Below are 22139 nucleotides of genomic sequence, written 5' to 3'. Positions count from 1 at the left end.
CAGTATTTGAGGTGGGGTGTCACAAGAGCAGAGTAGATGGGCTGAATCACCTCTCTTGCTCTGCTGGCCACACTCCTCTCCATGCAGCACAGGACACAAGTTGCCTTCTGGGCTGCACGAGAGCACTGTCAGCTCATGGGGAGCTTCTCCTCAACCACCACCCCCAGGTCTCTTTTTTTAAGGGCTACTCTCAAACCATTCCACACCCAGCCTAGATTTGTGCCTGAGGCTGGCCCTTGCAGCTTGACTGGTTGAACCTCATGCAGTTTGCACTGGTCCACTTCTCCAGCCCCTTCTGGATGGATGCCTTCCCCCAAGCAAATTCACCACACCACACAGCTTGGTGCCACCAGCAAACCCACGCTCAACCCCACTGTCCATGTCACTGACAAGGATGTTAAACAGCACTGGACCCAGAGCAGACCCCTGAGGAGCAACACAAGGTTCAACAAGCATCAGCAACAGGGTTGTCACCACAGGAGCAGGGATAGCAGTATCTGCCTGCTATTCTCACTTGGGAAGTGAGAATTAACAACTATCATCATCCTAATTTTAATCCAAAACTGGATTGTTGTCATACCAGGTTCGTCTTCATCTTCATCATCATCTACCTCACCATCGTTGTAGCCTTCTTCATCCTCCTGCATTGAAAAAAAACAACAACAAAAAGAAGGATTTAAAAAAAGGTAAGTTTCAGTGCAGGACATCTCACACTGTGAATTCAACAGCATTTTACAACAGCAAGTCCTTGAAGCATCTCAACCAACCACCAAACAGAAAGGCAGAAGCTTCCCACACACTTATGTAAGAGCAGGTTTTTGGTGCAGAAGAACTGGACTGTGGCCCAAGTTTCATTGCAGAAACATCACAAGTGATGAGATCAGAGACTTCATTAAGAAATGGGGCTTGGATTTCATGGTGATAGAGAGCTGCCAATTCTGATCCAATAGGCTGAGATCAGTGAAACTTGACTGGTCAGTTCTAGGGGTAGAGAGAGTTAAAGCATGGACATCCCTGGGGCTTGAGCAGAAGTTCAGGAGCGGCACTAAAGGATCTGAGACTTCACAGGTCCAGTGGAGGCCACAGTAATGACAAGAGAGCTGGAGGGTCTGTGTTATGAGGCCAGGCTGAGCTTGGGGTGTTCAACCAGAGACACCTTTTGGTGGCCTTTCAGGACTTCAAGGGGCCAATCAGAAAGCGAGGGACAGAGGTTTGCACAGAGCCTGTTGTGACAGGACAAGGGGTGATGGTTTGAACTAGAAGAGGGAGATTCAGACTGGAGAGAAGGGAGAAATGTCTGACACTGAGGGTGGTGAGAGCCTAGCCCAGGTAGCTCTGAAAGGTGAGAGATGCCCCATGCCTAGACTCATCCCAGGTCAGGCTGTTTGGAGCTCTGAGCAACCTGCTCTAGCTGCAGATGTCCCTGCTGACTGCAGTGGGGTTGGACTGGATGAGTTTGAAAGGTCTCTTCCCTGATTGTTTTGCTAGAGGACAGACAATCCAAGGCCAGTTGTAGCCCCACTCCCAGGAGTTGAGCTCCCAGCAAAGCCTCAGCAGACTATAACTGGCTCAGCACATCCTACACACACAGAAAGAATTTGAGGAATGGTAAGGAACATGCCCAGCGGGACCCTCACTGAGAGGACAGGGTCAGCAACTCATGGCTGTATGGGGATTGTGACTCCAGCCCTCCAAAGGCAGCACAAACCACCCTCCTGATGCTATCTGTGACATCAGCCCAGTGAAGAGAATGATTTCATGTCAGTGGTCACTAGATGGCAGCTGGCTCATAGACAGGCAGCTCTCAAAGCCACCCCGATCACCGCTGAGATGCTTCTCAAATCAAACATGAAGAACACACTTCAAGTACTAAAAAGCTCCAATATTTGATCCATTTCTCAGCCAGCTCTTCCCAGTTACAGCATGGTTACTCCACACCCATTGTTATCTTTACAGTGAGGGTGGTGAGATACTGGAACAGGTTGCCCAGGGGGCTTGCGGATGTCCCCTCCCTAGAAGTGACCAAGACCAGTTTGGATGAGGCCTTGAGCAATCTGAGCTAGTGGGAGCCCCCATGGCAGGAAACAAGATCTTTAAGTTCCCTCCCAACCCAAACCATACAGTGAATCTATGCTTAATTGCACAAATTCTTACCTCCTCTTCTCCACTCACATCCTCCTCTTCTCCTTCCTCCTCTTCCTCCTCATCTTCTTCGTCATCTACTACCTGAGCTTCATCATCATACTCCTCTTCTACACAAACAAGATTAAAACACTCAGACATTTAAAGTCTACTTTTTTTTTTTTCCTCAATATTATCACCTGAGGTGTGACCTCCTACAGGGGAAGCAACCAGAAACATAGCTGGAGGGCAGCTTCGTTGGTCCTGGGCCCCAGTGACAAGCTTGAGTGGCAGCTGCACCCACAGTCTGAGCGGCTCCAGGCCTTCAAGGGCTGTGACACTAAGTCACAGCAGCCTCAGGACTGCTTCAGCTTCAGCTGCTCCACTTCCCACTGCCAATAAACATTTTTGAGCCCGTGAGACACTTGCAGCTCTTCATCTGCAAGTGTCCATCTGCTCCCAGCAGGGATAGAGCAGAACTTTCCAAGCCAGCCATGCACTGGGAACCCTCCCTGAGGGTCACCCTTTACATTTCTGCTGCCAGAGCAATCCAAGAGTCTTACACACTGTCCAACTTAGGGCTTTGCAATCTCTTTTCAAGAGGAAAAGAGATTATCTGCAACTAGCCCAAGCAACAAACCAGAAATTATTTTTCCAAGCTACAGAAATGGTGTTTTGGAGCTTTTTTGTGTTATTACAAATGCAGGCCAAGACTTGTAAGGAGATTCTGTCCCTAATGAAGCTGTTAGCTGAAAAACTTCACCAGGGGAAGATGAGGGAACTGGAGCATCTCTGGAGGAGGAAAGGCTGAGAGCCCTGGGGCTGTTGAACCTGGAGAAGAGCAACCTCAGAGGGGATCTGATCAATGCTCAGCAAAAGATAAAGGGTGGAGGGTAAGAGGATGGAGCCAGACTCTTCTCAGTGGTGCCAAACAACAGGACAAGGAGCAATGGGCACAATCTGGAACCCAGCAGGTTCTATCTGAAGATGAGGAGAAACTTCTTTGATGTTAGGGTGCTGGAGCCCTGGAGCAGGTTGCCCAAAGAGGTTGTGGAGTCTCCTTGTCTGAAGAGCTTCCAAACCCACCTGGCCATTGTGATGCTGGGCAAGCTACTGTGGGTGCCCCTGCTTTAGCAGGGGGGTTGGACCGGATGAGATCCCTTCCAACCCCCACCATGCTGGGATTCAGGGCTTTTCTGTGCATGCCCCACTCTGCCCAGCCCTGTTGCAGCCCTTGCCCCTCTCAGCAGAGCTCCCATTCAGCACTCAAGGCAAAACTGCAAGTGCAGCTTTTCTGCTTTTGCTGTGCAGCTGGGTTTGGAGAGTCCAGCAAATTCCCCAAACTCAGCCAGATACCGACCCGACCGGTACCCTGGGGCCTCCCACTGCAGGCTGCTGCAGAGGCACAACAGCACCTACACCACACTGGCACCCACTCTGTGTTCTCCTACCATTAAGAAGTACACCACACTGGCACCCACTCTGCGTTCTCCTACCATTAAGAAGTACACCACACTGGCACCCACTCTGTGTTCTCCTACCATTAAGAAGTACACCACACTGGCACCCACCCTGTGTTCTCCTACTATTGAAGCAGTTGTTTGCTGCTTCATCAGTACCTTTTACACCACCTGCCCTGGGCAGATCTCAACACAGACTCTCCTCTCCTCTGCCCAATCTCAACCAGTTCATTTTGTCCTCATGGAGCAACTCTGAACTCACATTACTGCCTTGACTCAGCTTTTTTCTACACCTAGTTCTCCACCTTAGCCTTCTCCATCAGGAACTGCTCATCACATAGTTCCTGGAAACAGCAGCACGTTCACACCATCCTTTCTTGCCCCTATCTGTCTCACACCCCTTATCCCTCGGGGTTTACTGCTTCCTTGTCACTCTTTCAGTGCCTTCCTTCTCTTCTTGATGCCTTTCTACCACCCTATCACTACAGAAGGCTGATAGAGTGGCTTGTTCATGCTCTGCCTTTCTCCTTTCCTGCTTCCTTCCTCTCCTCCTTTCTCTCCTCTCCTTCCCTGCCTCCCTCCTTTCAGAACTATTTCTGCTTTCCATCAGACAGAAGGAACCACTGAAGACACCCTTCTCCTGCCAACAAGTCAGAGCTGGAAGCAGAACATACCACGCAGCACATCAATCTTTCAACTCATAGACACCAAGTAGCACAAATTCACATACCATCTTCATCTTCCTCCTCATCATCCAAGCCCTCCACGTAGCCCTCCACGTAGCCCTCTGCGTCAGAGTCCGGCGCTTCTTTGTCGTCCCGATCTTTCACTAGAGACAAGACTGAGAAAGAAGCTCTTTCAAGGTCTTGCCCAGCTCCTTTCCACTCTACACTGAGGTGACCTCTCCTTTACATCAGTCCAGAACGAGCTGCTGAGAACACCCTTCTTTCAGACACTGCCACAGGCTGCCCAAGGAGATGGTGGAGTCATCGTCCCCAGAGGTGTTTCAAGAATCACAGAATGGTGGGGGTTGGAGGGGACCTTTCCAGATCACCCAGCCCAACACCCCTGCCAAAGCAGGGGCACCCACGGCAGCTTGCCCAGCATCACAATGGCCAGGTGGGTTTGGATGCTCTCCAGAGAAAGAGACTCCATGACCTCTCCAGGCAGCCTGCTCCACAGCCTCCTGGGTTCCAGTTTGTGCCTGTTGCCCTTTGTCCTACCACTGAAGAGAGTCTGGCCCCATCCTCTTGCCCCAAGAGAGGGCTCTTGCTGAGCACTGAGAAGATCCCTTCTCAATCTTCTCCAGACTAAACAGCCTCAGGTCTCTCAGCCTTTCTTCATCAGACAGATGCTCCAGTCCCTCGATCATCCTCATAGCCTCTGTTGGACACTCTCCAGTATTTCCCTGTCCCTCTTGAACTGAGGAACCCAGAAGAGGACCCAGTACTCCTGATGTGACCTCACCAAGGTAGAGCAGAGGGGGAGGAAAACCTGCCTTGACCTGCTGGCCGCACTCTTCTCAACAAGGAAACATGTGAACATGGCACTCCAGGCCATGGGTTAATGTCACAGTGGTGGTGTGTAGATGGTTGGACCCAGTGATCTTAAGGGTCTTTTCCAAGCAAAACAACTCTACGATTCCTCTTGCCAAGAAGTCAGAGCTGGAAGCAAAATCCACTAGGCAGCATCTTTTACCTTAGGTACACCAAGTAGCACGATTCACCTACCATCCTCATCATCCTCCTCGTCATCTAAGCCCTTCAAGTAGGCCTCTACATCCGAGTCAGGTGCTTCTTTGTCGTCCCGATCGTAGCCATCGAGGTATGTGAGCTGCGGGAGGAGCTTGAAAACGTTTTCTCTGTAATCGTTCAGGTTGGTTACGTCGCAGTTGAAAAGGTCTAGGCTCTTCAGGTTTTCTAGCTTCTTCTGCAAAGCAACAAGAGGCACAGAATGGCACATGGAATCACAGAACAGGGACCTCAAAGATCAGCCAGTTCCAGCCCCCAGCCATAGGACACCTCCCACTAGAACAGGTCGCTCAAGGCATTGCTAGGCCACCACTAAACCACATCTACACAGCTTTGAAACTCCTCCAGAGAGGGAGAGGTTCCACCACCTCCCTGGGCAGCCAGAGACAGGCCTTGACAACCCAATCCATGAAGAAATTGTTCCTTGTGTCCAACCTCAGCCTCCCCTGGGAAAACCTTTTGTCCCAACCCCTACCTGGTTACAACCTCCTTTCAGGGAGTTGGAGAAAGCCAGAAGGTCTCCCCTCAGCCTTTTTTTCTCCAGGATGAAAACCCCCAGTTCCTCAGCTGGCCCTCAGGAGCCTTGTGCTTTAGACAGTTCTTTGGCTCTGCTCTAGCCCCTTAATGTCCTTCTTGTAGCAAGGGCCCCAAAACTGAAGGCAGCACACAAGGTGGGACCTCACCAATGCTGAGAAGCAAAAGGAACAGACAATTCTTTGGCCACAATAATTTTTGCTAGGAGAGATCTTGAACAATTTCATGACTGCTCCTTAGCATTTGGAAAAATGAAATCACAAACTGAACAAGAATTCAATTCCTGGTTTTAATTTTGGGGTTTTTTTTAGTTATTATTGTAGTTATTATTTTAGAGGAGGTGTTGTCTGCATTGCCCACAGTACTTCAAAGCATTAACAACAAAAGCAGAAGCAGCTGAGGATTTGTAGCAAGCATTAGGAAATCTCTCCCTTCTGGAGTTTCATGTGTAGAGTAATGGTGACATCAAGAAAACCATTAGGCTGAAACTGGGACCAGTTACAGTCCACTCTCTCTCATCTGTTAGCTACAAGAGTTTAACTGCTCTGCTCTCCTTTCTGCTGGGGGGTGGGAGATTTGAGAGGGACTCAGCTGAGAACTGCTCCCTGAGACATTTTAAGAGGAAGTATTTGGGGAATAAGGATGAGATGGAACACTTCACTTCTGGGGAGCAAAGAGCTGACAAACTACCAGCTATGACAGAGCACAGAATGGGCACTTGGAGGCTTTCTGGAACTAAGACCTGACAAACTTGGTGTCAGCACTTGAGGTAAAAAGCAAAATGATTGTGAGCAGAAGAATTCATTAATTCACAGAATGGTTTGGGTTGGAGGGGACCTTGAAAATCATCTAGTTCCAACCCTTCTGCCACAGGCAGGGACATCTCCCCCTAAACAAGGCATCTAAAGGTCTCATCCAACCTGGCCTTGAACACCTCCAGGGAGGGGGCATCCACAATCTCCCTGGGCAACCTGTGCCAGTGTCCCACCACCCTCAATGAAAGAATTTCCTCCTCATCTCCAGTCTGATTAACAGAAAGCAGAAGGAGTAAGTTGCAGGCTCAGTGATCTCTACCCAGCTACAGTGAGTAAGCTCAGTTTGGAAGCCCACAGTGCTGCAGTCACCAGTGGCACACGTTGCACTCTGAGCAAAAGTGGCAGATGGAGAACTTAGACCCAAAGCATGCCAGGAGAACTCACCAAGCTCAAGCAGAGCTCGTGTGGGAGGCCAACCCAGAGCCTAGGGCAGCATGGAAGGATGGAGTGCTCCCCAGACCAGCAGCCACTAGAGGGAAGCAGCTGCCCAGGCAGCAGGCACAGCCCCGGGGGAGGGCTGGGGACAGCCTGGGGCCAGGCTGAGTCCACGGCACACACAGGGACGTTCCACTGCAAGGGGCTTTGGCTTTCCGAGGTCATAATGCCTCTACTCCAAGGTGAACAGGAGCTAGTAATGTGCCCTCACAGGCCCAAAAGTCAGCCATCGCCTGGGCTGATCCCCAGCAGTGTGGGCAGCAGGGGGAGGGAAGGGATTCTGCCCCTCTGCTCTGCTGAGACCTCACCTGCAGTGCTGGGGCCAGCTCTGGAGTCCTCATCGCAGCAACATGGACCTGTTGGAGCGGGGCCAGAGGAGGCCACGGCAATGCTGGGAGGGCTGGAAGGGCTCTGCTGTGAGGCCAGGCTGAGAGAGTTTGGATTGTTCAGCCTGGAGAAGGCTCGAGGGAGACCTTCTGGTGGCCTTTCAGTGATTCAAGGGGCCAAAGAGACAGCTAGGGACAAACTTCTGAGCAGGGCCTGTTGTGACAGGACAAGGGGTGACAATTTAAAGTAAAAGGGAGGTTCAGACTAGAGGGAAAGCAGAAACGTTTGGCACTGAGGGTGGTGAAACCATGGCCCAGGCTGCCCAGAGAGGTGGGAGATGCCCCATCCCTGGAACCACTGCAGGTCAGGTTGTTTGGGTATCTGAGCAGCGTGCTCTAGTTGCAGGTGTCCCTGCTGACTGTAGCAGGGTTGGACTAGAAAAACTCTTAACGTCCTTTCCCACCCAAATCACTGTGTAACTCCACAGCAGTGCTGACAAACCAGGTTTTGAGCTCCCCATGCCCCACTCTGACTTACCAGAGGTTCTATTGTCCCAAGATCTTTTATTTTGTTGCCGCTTAGGTTTAGATGCGTGAGGTTCGGACACTTCTCTGCCAACACTTCCAGTCCTCCTGAGACTCTGTTGTCGCTCAGCTCGAGCTGAAAAAGGCACAGCAACACTCTGAGTTTGCAGTGCAAACATGTACCACACAGTGCAAAAAAAACCAGCTGGACCCATGTCTTGAGGCACACAGCTGGTTTATACACGCAGCAGGGCGCAGAGAGGGACCCCCTCCCTCATACCCCCTGTAGCCCCTTGTAGCAGAGGAGACTTGATTTTACCTTCTTCAGTTTGTTTAACTTTGGTAAGTTTGCAACTGAGTTTAAGCCTACGTTGATTGTACTTAATAATTCCAGCTCTTCAAACTCATCTGTCAGGCCTTCGATTTTGCCTTCGTTTGACTTGCAGTTGTCAAGAACCAGTTCTTTAACCTGGAAAGAAAACCAAACAACAGTTGTCTGTAGAGCCTTCAGCATGGAGGAGCAAAGTTTCACCCAACAAGCAAAGGATGGCACAGATCAGGCAAAAAAATCATATTGTGGTTTCAGTTGGAAGTGACATTAAAGGTCATCTGGTTCCAAGCCTCCTCTGCCAAGGGCAGGGACACTTCCCGCTACAACAGCCTGCTCAAGACCTTGTCCAACATTGAACATCTCCAGGGAGGGGGAAATCCACAGCCTCCCTGGGCAACCTGTTCCACCCTCACTAGAAAGAATTGCTTCCTAATCTCCACTCTAAATCTCCCCTGTCCAAGCTTCAGTCCATTCCTTCTCGGCAAGGTATTCCAGCAAACCAGTGTGTACGTGGTTATTTTCACTGCCTGACCCCTGCTCTTGCTGGGCTGCTCAGAAGGGAGACCTCTCATGGCTCTCTACAGTTCCCTGAAAAGGAGACTGGAGCCAGGAGAGGGTTGGTCTCTCCTCCCTAATATCAGGAGATAGATCAAGAGGAAATGGCCTGAAATGTTGCAAAGGCAGGTTCAGGTTGGAGATTAAGAACAATTTCTTTCCTGCAAGAGCAGTCAGTGACTGGAACAGGCTGCCCAGGGAGGTGGTGGAGTCACCAGCCCTGGGAGTGTTTGAGAAACATGTAGACATGGGACTTTGGGACATGGTTCAATGACCATGGTGGTGCTGGGTTGGGCTGACAGCGGGACTCAATCTTAGAGATCTTTTTCCAACCCAAACAACTGTAAGATTCTATGAAGGGTTTCAGACACAGAGATATCTGGCCTGGCTTCGACTTCCCACCTTTGTGTTGTCCCATAATCAATGTAAACAGCCCAGAAACATTAATCCTGGCTTAACCAAGCTGGTTGTTAGAAGCAGTCTGGTCTTTGCCAAATGCAAGCAACAAACATCCTGAAAACCACACACCCAGTCACTTTGTTTTTAAACTCCTGTGCTATTACCACAGATCATCAGCCACTAAAACTGCTTCTCCCTGCCTCCAGGAATTATTGGAGCTTTCCAAGTATGGACAAACTCTGCTCACAGACTTCTGAAACCCACAACAAGGGCTGGGGGGGTCCTAAAGCAGGTCTTGTTGGAGTCCTTCACTCTCACATACCTTCTGATGCTGGCTACTTTAAGGGAAGATCTTCATAGGCAACTGCTTTGGTGGGCAATGACAAGAGATGAAGGCAGAACTAGACTAGAGATGAGGAAGAAATTCTTTCCAGGGAGTGATGAGACTGGCACAGGCTGCCCTGGGGAGGTTGTGGGTACCCCCCCTCCCCAGAGGTGTTCAAGGCAAGGTTGGATGAGGCCTTGAGCAACCTGGGCTAGTGGAAGGTGTCCCTGCCCACGGCAGGGGTTTGGAACTGGATGATCTTTAAGGTCCCTTCTAACTCAAACCATTCTATGATCTATGAAACGATGCTGGGAGGGGAGGTTTAGCGAGCAAAGCCTTATCTCCCTTGCCCTGCAGCAGCAGGGAGGCTTGAAGATAATGTCCCCATGAGGCTGGGCAGCAGAGGACCAGCCTGCCACCCAAAGCTGGGCACCCCACGGGTGTTTACCCTGTGTGTGGGGGTCGTCATTGTTTTTAAGCACCACTTTTTTCACAGGTGCTACCTCCAACAACAGCATCCATAAAAAAAGGCCTCCAAACACATCTCACCCCGACTAAAAGGGCTGCTTTTTGTCCCCAAACCAGGGCAGTCTCAAGGGATTCAAGTTCTTTTGAAGAGGAGTTCTTCAGAAGATGAGTTGGAGTCAGCTCTGGGAAAGCTTTACTACCACAGGCTGGGAGTCCAGAGGAAAGACCCACCCATCTGGGGAACATCCTGACATTCTGGGACCCGTGGGGTTATTCTGCATCTGTACAACAGCCACAAACATGGAAATTCTGCAGGCCCCAGCCTGCCTTTGAGGTTTCTCCATAGGTTTGGAAAGAACAGAGGTGATGCTTTAAGCTGAGGAGGGGATCAAAGCAGCTTGCAGAGATGATGCAACACTTCAGTTCACACAGAGGACAGTTAATATGCAAATATTTAATGTTTTGATTTATTTGCCTTTAATCCCATGTAGTAGGGGTTGTTTGGTTGAGGTTTTCTTTTGTGTTGTTGTGGGTTTTTTTTGCTGTTGTTGTTGCTGTTGTTTTTTACAGCTCCCAATAAACCATCCTGAGATTTCTAATTAAATCCCAGGCACTGAAGTCAAGAGGGAAGTCAGCCCAAAGCAACACAGGAGGACAAGTGATTCATTGAGAGTAGGAGGATCAGGCTTAGACAGGAAATAAGATTTTTTTTTTTTCCAAGGCTCTACAATTTTCCTAGAAGAATTAGGATAGGGAATGACTACACTAGAAGTTCTCCAGAAGAATTTTAGGGTGGTTAGAAGGAACCAAGGATCAAGTCAAAAGCTCTGAGCCTACATAATCTATTCCACTGGGGAAAACAAAACCCAAGACTGAATTCCCAAATTAAACTATTGAAAAAAAAAAACCAAACCACCACTTTTTTGCTTTCAAATTGGGACAGCAAAAAGCAAACATGTTGTTGGAACAGGCTGATCTTTAAGGTCTCTTCCAACTCAAACCATTCTATGATGCCTATCTTCTTACTGTACTACCAGTCTGTAAGTATCAGGATCCTCCAGTAAGAGCATTTTGGGCACAAACTAAGTTTCCTCAGTCATCTGCTTCACACAGGCTTACACCAAAACCAAAAAGACCAAGAAAAAAAACAGTCAAATAAAGAAGCTCTGCCCCACAATTCCAGCAGCTGCCTTCTTGCTATCTGTCCTCACTCAGCAGCACACAAAGCCCCTGCCCACCCTGTTATCTCCCTGGACCAGCGAAGTGGCTCATCCCAGCACCCACCTACAGACAACACTTTGGTGCAGGGAGGAGAAGTTGTCTGCAGGAAGGGGCTGATGTCTGTATGCTTGTGAAGAGTATCGAGGTCTGGTTTTGTCTTCTCTTTGGAAAGGAAGTTTGGAAGAGCTCACATAGCATTTATGGGTTCAGAGAATGGACCTTCAAGATCTTCTAGTTCCAATCCCCTCTGCCATGGGCAGGGACACCTCCCACTAGAACAGGCTGCTCAAGGCCTCATCCAAACTGGCCTTGAACACTTCCAGGCAGGAAGCATCCAAAATCTCCCTGGGCAACCTGTTCTAGTGTCTCACCATCCCCAATGGAAAGAATTTCTTCCCAATCTCCAGTCTAACTCTCCCCTCTTCCAGCTTGTCCTATCACAAGACCTTAGAAAAAGTCCCTCCTCAGCAGTCCTGTAGCCCCTTTCAAATACTAAAAGGCTGCTCTAAAGTCTCCCTGGAGCCTTCTTTTCTCGAGACACAGATGCTCCAGCTTCCTGCAGCTCTAGACCTGCTCCAGCAGTTAGAAGGTGAAGCAAGGCAGGAGTTGAGGGAGGGAAAATGCTTGCGTCTGCAACAGGCATCAGAGCTCGGAGGCAGCTCTAGCTCTGAGCTGTGCAGCAGAGCAAAGGCAGTGAGAAAAGCAACACCTAAACCTCACAAAGAGAAAGAAATAGCATCTGCCCTCACCCCAGGAGCTGAGATATCCATCGTCCTCTTCAAGGGCAGGATGAAATCATAGAATTCTTTCAGTTGGAAGACCTCCAAGATCCTTGAGTCCAACCTTCAACCCAATACCACCATGGCCTCTGAACGACATGCCCAAGTGCCATGCCCACATCTTCTTTGAACACCACCACCCCAGGCAGCCTGTTCCAATGCCTGACCACTCTTGCAGGGAAGAAATTGTTCCTAATCTCCAACCTAAACCTCCCCTGGCACAATTTCAGGCCATTTCCTCTCATTCTTTCACCTGACACTACAGAAAAGAGATCAACCCCCACCTGCCTCCAACCTCCTTTCATGGAGCTGCAGAGACTCAGGTCTCCTCTCAGCCTCCCCTTCTGCAGGCTGAACAAATCCAGTTCCTTCTGCTACTCCTCACCAGCCCTGTTCTCCAGACCCTTCACCTGCTTTGTTGCCCTCCTCTGAACCTGCTCCAGATCCTGAATATCCTTCTTGGAGCGAGAGACCCAAACCAGAATCCAGGATTTGAGATGTGGCCTCACCAATGCCCAGTACAAGGGCACAGGTGAGAAGGCAAAGGAAGAACTGGACAAAGCTGCCTAGGAGGTAGAAAAGGGGTTTGAGGGAGCTGAAAACAGCAATGGATGCTGAAGAAAAACCTTTTAATATGGTGGCAAAAGATCCAACTGGCTTCCACTCTTAGTTTGCTCCTTTTAGGGCAAGATTGCTGCTTCCTCTCTGCTTGGCAGAAAAATTGAGACAGAATTGAAACACTCTCTTGCTGCGCCCAGTACCAAAACACTGGGCAGAGGTACAGCCAAAACAACTCCACAGAATCAAACCAGCCAGGTTTGGAAGTGGCCAAATTGAGGAGCTCATTTGGGAGACAGCAAAAGAAGAAGCAGATTTGATCATTATGTGATCAAAAGTTCAATTGCTTCTGCAAGAACCTTACTCCTCAGAAGAAGAAACAACTCAAAATGAAGACAATCCAAAATCTAAGAAGCAAAAGGATGAAATCCCTCATACACAGGACCAGCTCAATACCACCTGAAACAGCTCACCACCACCTAAACCAAGCTCAGTACCACCTGCAATAGCTCACCACCATCTAAAACCAGGTCAATGCCACCAAAATTAGCTTGCCACTACCTAAAGTCAGCCCAATGCCACCTTAAGCCACCCTGCCAATCACAGAATGTTTTAGGTTGGAGGAGACCTTAAAGATCATCTAGTTCCAATCCCCAGCCATGGTCATGGACACCTCCTGCTGGACCCGACTGCTCAAGGCCTCATCCAGCCTGGCCTTAAACAGCTTCAGGCTTGCAGCCTCCACAACTGCTCGGGCAACCTGTTTCATTGTCTCACCACCCTCACAAGGAAGAGTTTCTTCCTAATATCCAATCTAAATCCAGCTACTTCCAGGAGACAACATAACCTGCAGAGATTGTCTGTTGTTAATCTTGTGCCAGGGGAGGTCTAGGCTGGATGTTAGGAGGAAGTTGTTGGCAGAGAGAGTGATTGGCATGGGAATGGGCTGCCCAGGGAGGTGGTGGAGTCACCATCCCTGGAGGTGTTGAAGCAAAGCCTGGATGAGGCACTTAGTGCCATGGTCTATTTGGTTGGCTAGGGCTGGGTGCTAGGTTGGGCTGGATGATCTTGGAGGTCTCTTCCAACCTGGTTGATTCTATGATTATGACTCTATGATTGTCACTGCCTGGGCCATGCTGCATAAGTAATCCAAGCACTAATTGGAGTAGGAACTAATGAACAAGACAAACCCCATGACCTGTACTTATCTTCCCCCAAAACTGGTACCTAGTGAGAAGCAGCAGCAAAGCAGCATGCCCCAGGTGCCCATCCACCACCAGCAGCAGCAGCAGCACAGCCCTCACCCAAACAGCTAAAAAGGCGCCTGCAGGTGAACATCTAGCAGAAGACCTAACATGCAGGTGGCTAGGTTGGTTCCTGTAGGATGCAGCCACATCTTTGATGGGATTTGTGATAAAGCCCTATCAGGTGGCCTGGGTTGGCATATTGCACATCACAGTGCTTCAACTGCCAAGCATTCCTGGCCCAGGCTGTGTCTTCTGCATTCCCAGGGTGGCCTGGGGCTCTGCTGTCTCTCTCCCCCTGTCGAGCAGGTGCCATCTGCTTGAGCAGGTGCTTCCTGGTTGTCCACGTCCTTCTGCTTCAGTGCTGCTCTTGTGGTTTGCTGATCTCAGCCCTCATGCTGCAGCAGGCCCATGTGAGATTTTAAAAGAGGCAGAAATGTAGCACTGAGGGACATGGCTTAGCATCAGACTGGGCAGAGTCAGAGGATGGTTGGACTCTGTGAGTTTAAAGGGCTTATCCAGCTGAAATGATTCTATGGTTTGAGATTGGGCCATGAAGGTGATCAAAGAGCTGGAACACCTCTCCGATGAGGACAGGCTGCCAGAGTTTGGGATGTTCAGCCTAGAGAAGGCTTCAGGGAGATCTCTGAGCTTCATTTCAACATCTGAAGGGGGAATTACAGGAAGACTGGAGAGAGACTGTTTAGAAGGGCCTGTGGTGAGAGGACAAGGAGCAATGGTTAGAAACTGGAGCAGAGGAGGTTTAGGCTGGACATAAGGAGGAAGTTCTTCACAATGACAGTGATGCAATACTAGAACAGGTTGCCCAGGGAAGTGGTAGAGGCCCCATTCATGAAGACATTCAAGGTCAAATTTGATGGGGCTTTGACCAACCTGCTCTACTTGGAGATGTCTCTGCTGACTGCAGGGTGGTTGGACAAAATGACACAGTCCCTTCCAACTTGATGCATTCTGTGATTCTATGATTTTGTGCTTCTCCAATACACTGTTTGGACCACAAGCCTTGGACTTGTTCTTGAGGTCATCACAGTTTCTATTTCTGGCACTCCTGGCCACTTCCAGCACAGCATCACATCTGTGCTGCTGCACTGCTTGCTGTGGGCCTCAGCATCTTCTCTAGCTCTTCAGGGTTTTCATGACATCACATTCTACATTGTGGCCTGCTTGATAATGAGGGACACTTATCCGCCTCCTAGGATGGTGTGAAGCATGAAGCTGTGTTCCAAATGCATTTACAGCAGCTTTAATACAACCACGGGGGCTCCTGTGAGATCCAACCTCTTTCAAGGGTAAGGACAAGCAGCTATGTCTCACTGGCCCTCAGGGGAGCCACCACAAGTGACAAGGGACTCACTGGCTGTACACAGGACCTAGCAGACATCCCCCTACCTCCCTTGACTGTGCTCTGGAGTCATCAACACAATCAACAGAGTACAATGACATGCAGACAAATATTGAGACACACATTGCCACCTTGACCTTTCACAGAACCATAGAATTGTTTTGGTTGGAAGAGACCTTTAAGATCATCAAGTCCAACCTTCAACCTAAGAATTAATTTAATTGACATTTCCTTTGTAATATGTAAAAGAAAAAAAGGCAGTTTTCACCTTCAAAAGCCTGCAGACCATGGGCTGGGAGACCCAAGAACCTGGGACTAAGCTCCCCAATGCTAGTCTGCAATTGAAAGCTTAAGGAGGTGAAAGGAGGACACAGTTGTGAAGATAAATGGCAAATTTACAAGTACCACATCATTCTGCTGCCTTCAAAAGCAGCAGAGGCTGGAACAGCTCATTTTCAGCACAAGAGAGCAGATGCTTTTGAAGCTGCATATGGTACCCCCAGGACAGCATTGTCCCACTATGTGGCATTTAAATCAACAAAAGCAGGTAGAGATGGGAGTGTTAACTCTGTCTTTCACTGCTGCCAGCCAAATCAGAGACACACAGAATGGTCTGGTGTTGGAAAGGACCTTAAAATCCATCTAGTTCCAACCCCCTGCCATGGTCAGGGACACCTTCCACTAGACCAGGCTGCTCAAGGCTTCATCCAACCTGGCTTTCAACATTTTCACGCTTGGAGTCTCCACAAGGTCTCTAAGCAACCAATTCCAGTGCCTCACCACCCTTGCATTTCTTACTAATGCAAAATCTTGTTCAAGATCCTTCCATTTTGAAGCCATTAGCCCTTGTCCTGTCACTTCATGCCTTTGTAATGAGTCCCTCTCCAGCTGCCTTCCGACACCTGAAGGGAGCCTACAGGAAGGCAGCAGAAAGACTTTTCATAAGGGTGTCTAGTGACAGGACAAGAGGCAATAGTTCGAAGCTGAGGGAGAGTAAGTTTAGATTGGATCTTAGGAAGAAGTTCTTCAGTACAAGGGTGGTGAGACTCTGGAATAAGCTGCCCAGGGAGGCTGTGGATGCCTCCCTGCTGGGGGTGTTCAGGGCCAGATTGGATGAGGCCTTGAGCAACCTGGTTTACTTGAGAGGCATCCCTGCCCATAGCAGGGGGGTTGGAGTAAATGATCTCTAAGGTCCCTTCCAACCTAAGCCATTCTATGATTGTTCTGCAGCCCCCTTCAAACACTGGAAGGCTGCTATAATGGCTCCCTGGAGACTTCTTTTCTCCAGGCTGAAGAGCCCAATTCTTGCAGCCTGCCTTTGTAGAGGAGGTGCTCCAGCTCCCTGATCATCTTTGTGGTCTCCTCTGGACCCACTCTAGCAGTTCCGGTGTGCTCCAGAGCACTGAAGTGAGTCCTTCACACCTCTTAACTCATGAGAAACCTCACTTGGAGGAGGACAGAGCTGAGAAGAGCAAGAGAAGCCTGCTGTGGTAAGTAGAAGCAAAGTCCAAACTACTTCTGAAAGCAGAGAGAGATTTATCCTCTCTTAGACACACGACCATTTTGAGACACTTAGATTTTTGTCTTGGGGGAGATTTTTTGTCTCCAAAGCCTGGCATCACTCCACAGTAAAACATGACCACTGGGATCTACTGCAACCAGACAGCCAAGAGCTGTGCCCTTCCAGTTCTTGTATTCTATTCTAGACCTGTATTTGTGCAGATCTGGAGGTCTGTGAGCAGAAATCCTTCTGCTTAGGTTTCTGTTCCACCCAATTTGTGCAGCAAAGCTTAAGAGAAGCCAACCTTCCATGGTCACAAGGTTCTGATCTGCTGAGAAAGGCATGGGTTCAAAGGCTTAAGATGACACCCATGTCTTGCAGAAACCCATTGTTCATCCTTCACTCCCTGATGGCAAAGATCTAAAGCTCTCCATACTCATGCTACAAGCTTCCTCTGTTGCACGAATTTCCATTTTGGATACTCTCTGGAATGTGATTAGGCCAAAAAGCAATTCCACTTGAACAAACAGGCTCCTCAACACCTTGGGCTAACAAAGCTCCTCTGAAGGCTCAAAAATGTGTTCCAACTTCTCTGGTCTGTAACCAAGCTGAAGAACTGAATACATACAAGATGGCACCACGTGCCATCCACTACCTACATTCAAGACAGATCTTCAGCCACGTGGAGCCTCCTGTGATTCAACCACACAGCAGAGCAAGACTACAAAATGTTCAGCTCCTGGTGGAAAAGATCGAGAGGAGCACCAAATTATCTCCAACCCGAATCAGAGCAGCTTCTGGGCTGCTGTGTGTCAACTAAGAGACACCTCAAGAGCTGTTGAGCCTCCCCAGGCTTGCCTGTGGCCTCTATCTGCCTCTGGTAGAGCACACGGAGGGGAAGCAAGGCTAGGGCCATGCCTGGGTGCCAGTGGGGACGCCCCTTCAGGAGGATAATCCTTGGCTGGTCCTCCTGGGCAGGTCAGCACTGCCCCAGGAAGACATCTGGGCATGAGGAGCTAGCCAAGGAGACAACAGCATTCAATAAGAGAGGGAGAAGTCCACGGGTACTGACATCTCCTAACCCCAAGATCCACAAGCAAAAGCAAAGCAGGAAAAAAGTCACCAGCTGCAGGCAACACTAAAGGCTTTTTCTTTCCCAACCCAACATGTGATTTTGGAAACCCAGAATTGTTTGGATTGGAAGAAATAATCCAGCTTGTCGAGCCCAACCAAACACTACCAAGCCCACCACTAAACCATGTCCCTCAGCACCACATCTTCACAAATGGAGACTCCACCACTGCCCTGGGCAGCCTGGCACAGGACTTGACAACCCTTCCAGGGAAGAAATTGTTTCTTATGTTCAACTTAAACCTCCTCTGGTGCAACTTGAGGCCATTTCTTCTTATGCTATCACTTGTTCCTTGGGAGCAGTGACTGAGCTCCACCTGGCTCCATCCTCCTTTTAGACTTTCCATAGAATGGTATGGGTTGGAAGGAGCCTTGCAGCTCACCTGGTTCCAACTCCCTTGCCATGGGTAGGGACACCTCCCACTAGAGCAGGCTGTTCAAGGCCTCATCTAACCTGGCCTTGAGCACCTCCAAAGAGGGGACATCCACAACCTCCCTAGACAACCTGTTTCAGTGTCTCACCACCATCACTGGAAAGAATTTCTTCCTCATCTCCAGTCTAAATCTCCCCTCTTCCAGCTTCAAATGTTTCACAGGGGGGTTTAAAAGCCCATAATTGAACTCCCAGCATCACTTCGATGCAGCATTGGTGCTTCTCTTTTTTTCACTCCAAGCAGCAACACTCCAATACTGCTGTCTTTGACCATGAAGTCATGGTTCTCCTACAGGTTTACTCTGTGTTTGTAAACTACATCCTAGCAAGCACTCTAGTATTTAGTTTAGTTGATCCCACAATCACACGATGAAGAAAATCGGATTTACTCCAGACAAGAGTGCAACCAAGGAACTGCATGAAAACATTTGCTTAGAGCCCAAGAATCGACCTAGTGACCACATGGACATCTCCATGGACATCTGTCACAGCCAAGCCTTAAGCAGATTGTTAAATCATTGTCCCCAAGTTCAAAGTGATGCAGTTAAATAGCAGTTTAAAGCCACCTTTCACAGAACTACAGAATCACAGAATGGTAGGGGGTTGGAGGGAACCTCTGGAGAGTATTAATGAGTCCAACCCCCCTGCCAAGACAGGGTCACCCAGAGAAGGTCACACAGGAACACGTCCAGGTGGGTTCTGAATGTCTCCAGAGACTGAAACTCCATCACGTCTCAGGGCAGTCTGCTCCAGTGCTCTGTCACCCTTAAAGAAGTTTCTCCTCATCTTTAGATGGGACTTCTTGCATTCAAATCCTGTTACCCTTTGTCCTATGACAGGGCAACCCCTCAAATTGAGCTCACTCCATATTAACTGCCAGAAGGATGAGCAAAGTTAGAGGCTTCTTCCCTGGCTGCTCTGTCTGTATGGGGGACAATCCCCAGCCCGGGCAAAGGAGAAGGGGAGGAGAGACAGGAAACTTCTGTTGCTTTGTTCATTTGGTTGTTGTTCTGTGTTGGGGGTTGGGATTTTTTTCTCTCCCTTAAATCAAAGCTGCTCTGTGTTCACAGCTTAAAGCTGCTTGCAGAGCTAGAAGAAAAAAAAAACAAACATACAAACCTGGCTCAGTATCAATAAATTCAGCTTTTTTCACCCTCTAATATTTTAGATAGCAGAGCCATAACCCTGAGAGTAACACATACAGCTCCAGCTCATTTTACACCCCTTCACTCTCTCTGCTGTGGAACTAAGGGTCTAAGTGAAGCACAGAAGTAGAAGGGTGAAGAGCCTTAGTAATTTTATGTCTTACATCCCATTATAAGGCATCCCCAGCATCAAAACACTTCCAGAAATACAATGGTAGGTTAATTCTTTCTCAAAACTCACCACCCTCTCCACCCAAGAAACCCCATGAGTCACATCAATACACACACACACATCTACAAGGGTCAGTGGAGCCATATGCATGAGCTCCACACTGATTAATAAATCAAGATCAAGCTCTAGTGACACCAAAAGCTGTTTCATTCAACAGCAGACAGTTTGGGGGTTTTCTTCCTACTGTGAGCAGCAAAACTCAGTAAAAACTGAGTTTCAACTACAAGATTAAATTGATTTTTCCATTAAATGCTTCTTAGTATTCACAGAAATGTTGTTTGCTTCTCTGGGTAGTTACCCAGGGCTTGCTTCTGGGTTCAGTCTTATTCAATACCTTCATCAATGACCTCAGTGAAGGGACAGAGTGGATCCTCTGCCAGTTTGCTGATGATACAAAGCTGGGAGGAGTGGTGACACCCTGTCAGGCTGCGTGGTCGTTCAGTGAGACCTGGACAGGCTGAAGAGTTGGGCAGAGAACCTCAAGAAGTTCAACGAGGGCAAGTGTAGGGGCCTACACCTGGGGAGAAATAATCCCCTTTCACCAGTACAGGCAAGAGGTTGAGCTGATGGGAAGCAGCTCTGCAGAGAAGGACCTGGTGGACAAAGAGGTCACCATGAGGCAGCAATGGGCCCTCATGGCCAAGAAAGCAAATGGTCTCCTGGGGTGCATGAAGAGGAGTGTGGCCAACAGGTCAAGGGAGGTTCTCCTAATCCTCTACTCTGCCCCAGTGGCACCACATCTGGAATACTGGGTCCAGTTCTGGGCTCTCCAGCTCAAGAGAGACAGGGAAATACGCAAGAGAGTCCAGTGCAGACTACAAACATGCTGAGGGGCCTGGAGCATCTCTGTGAGAAGCAAAGACTGAGAGCCCTGGGGCTGGTGAGGGTGGAGAAAAGCAGTCCCAGAGGGGATCTGCTCAACGTTCAGAAAGAGCTAAAAGGCCTGTTGGGGGCAACAGGATGGGGCCAGACTCTTCCCAGAGGTGCCAGACAACAGGACAAGGAGCAATGGGCACAATCTGGAACCCAGCAGGTTCCATTTGAAGATGAGGAGCAAATTCTTTGGTGTTAGAGTGCTGGAATCCTGGAGCAGGTTGTGAGGTCTCCTTGTCTGGAGAGCTTCCATTGTGATCCCGGGCAAGCTGCTGTGGGTGCCCCTGCTTTAGCAGAGAGGGTGGACTAAACAATCTCCAGAGATCCCTTCCAGCCCCCATCATGATGCTGGGATTCTTTTCTAGAGATGGTATCATCAACCAGTAGAGTGCTTTGCTCTGATCCTGGCTGGGGTGAGTGACTGATGGACCACTTCATCTCCATGTGTCAGTCAGAAACCAAGTGCCTGATACCCCATTTAAAATGCTTTTCATTCACTAAAAAACCCAGAAGCAGGAAGATTTCATCAACACTTTCCATTTGAAAACTTCTGGGTTACAGAAGCATGAAGCCTTCTGCTGCACCTCTTCCTTTGCTCAGCTGCACGTTAACTCTAAAGTGCCCTCAGAAACAAAGGGCTGATGTAGAGCCACACAGAAAGACAAAACCGCTGCATTTAAATGAGGGCTAATTTCAAGAGCTGCATATTTAATCCAGAAAGCAGCCTCTGAAGATGTCAGCTGCTACAGAGCACAAATCACCCTTGCAGAGATAAGGTTTTCCTAGCTGTTTCTCAGGTGGCTTGGAAGGGAAAAGTGTTGGATAGGACCAAGAGGATGGACAAATGAACGCTCTGAAAGCCAGCAGCACAACTTTTACACCAAGGCAAAGCACTGAGGTTTATTTTCTTCTCTTTGGAATGATTTCAAAGGTCGTGCTTAGACATGCAAGGGCTTCAGGACTGATTTTAGCAACCTAGTCAAAAAACACAGACTATGTATTTAGTAGCTGTTTTGTCTGCAGGAAAGCTGAGCAAGAGAGGAGACAGGGCAAAAATTATATGCAGAACAAGTCCAGCAGTGTCACTGAAATAGCTGAGAAGTGTCCATCACTCCAAAGCACAACACAAACATCAGTGCTCCCTATTCCCACTAGAGACTCGGACCCTGCTGCAGACACAGAGGGTTTGGTTCACTGAGCTGAGCTGTTTGTCAGTCAAAGCTGCTGAAAGCCATCATGCCTCCACAAACTGCAAACCGGCATCGGCGGGTGGCGAGGGAAGGACCTCCCTGCCCAGCATCGTGGGTGACTTCTGCTCCCACCCAAAGGCACCTGCATTCTGGTGTGCAACCAAAACTACTCACTTTCACAGACTGCATCGGGTTGGAAGGGACCCTCAAAGGTCATCATGATTCATCCAACCCTCCTGCAGTGAGCAGGGGCATCCCAACCAGGCCGAGCTGCCCAAATCAAGTCTGGTTTTGAATGTCTCCTGGGATGGGAGACTCCCGTAACTCCCCCTTCCTTTTAATTCATTCAATAAAACAAACATTCCAAGTGTAGCTCCCACACATTTCCATAGGTCCAGTTCTTCATTTCAACCTTCTCCAGCTT

The 22139-nt window shown here is 49.1% G+C and overlaps 1 protein-coding gene across 2 annotated transcripts in view; it reads right to left on the bottom strand.

Annotated features, from left to right (window-relative positions):
* Nucleotides 1–22139, bottom strand: part of ANP32A (acidic nuclear phosphoprotein 32 family member A) — a 29980-nt gene that overhangs the window by 1934 nt on the left and 5907 nt on the right. Inside the window, exons 2-7 of one of the 2 annotated variants that reach the window (XM_064157871.1) lie at nucleotides 8287–8436; nucleotides 7981–8103; nucleotides 5312–5510; nucleotides 4312–4422; nucleotides 2155–2252; nucleotides 581–641 (exon numbers count right to left, since the gene is read on the bottom strand). In XM_064157871.1, the coding sequence (XP_064013941.1) occupies nucleotides 581–641; nucleotides 2155–2252; nucleotides 4312–4422; nucleotides 5312–5510; nucleotides 7981–8103; nucleotides 8287–8436 (742 nt within the window). The remainder of the gene's footprint in view (nucleotides 1–580; nucleotides 642–2154; nucleotides 2253–4311; nucleotides 4423–5311; nucleotides 5511–7980; nucleotides 8104–8286; nucleotides 8437–22139) is intronic. The other variant, XM_064157872.1, reaches the window with a different exon arrangement.

The sequence above is a fragment of the Pogoniulus pusillus genome, chromosome 17 (genome assembly GCF_015220805.1).
Source record: "Pogoniulus pusillus isolate bPogPus1 chromosome 17, bPogPus1.pri, whole genome shotgun sequence".
NCBI classification, from domain to species: Eukaryota; Metazoa; Chordata; class Aves; order Piciformes; family Lybiidae; genus Pogoniulus; species Pogoniulus pusillus.
Note: the sequence above shows the minus strand (reverse complement) of the source record. Positions and strands in the feature narration are given on the sequence as shown.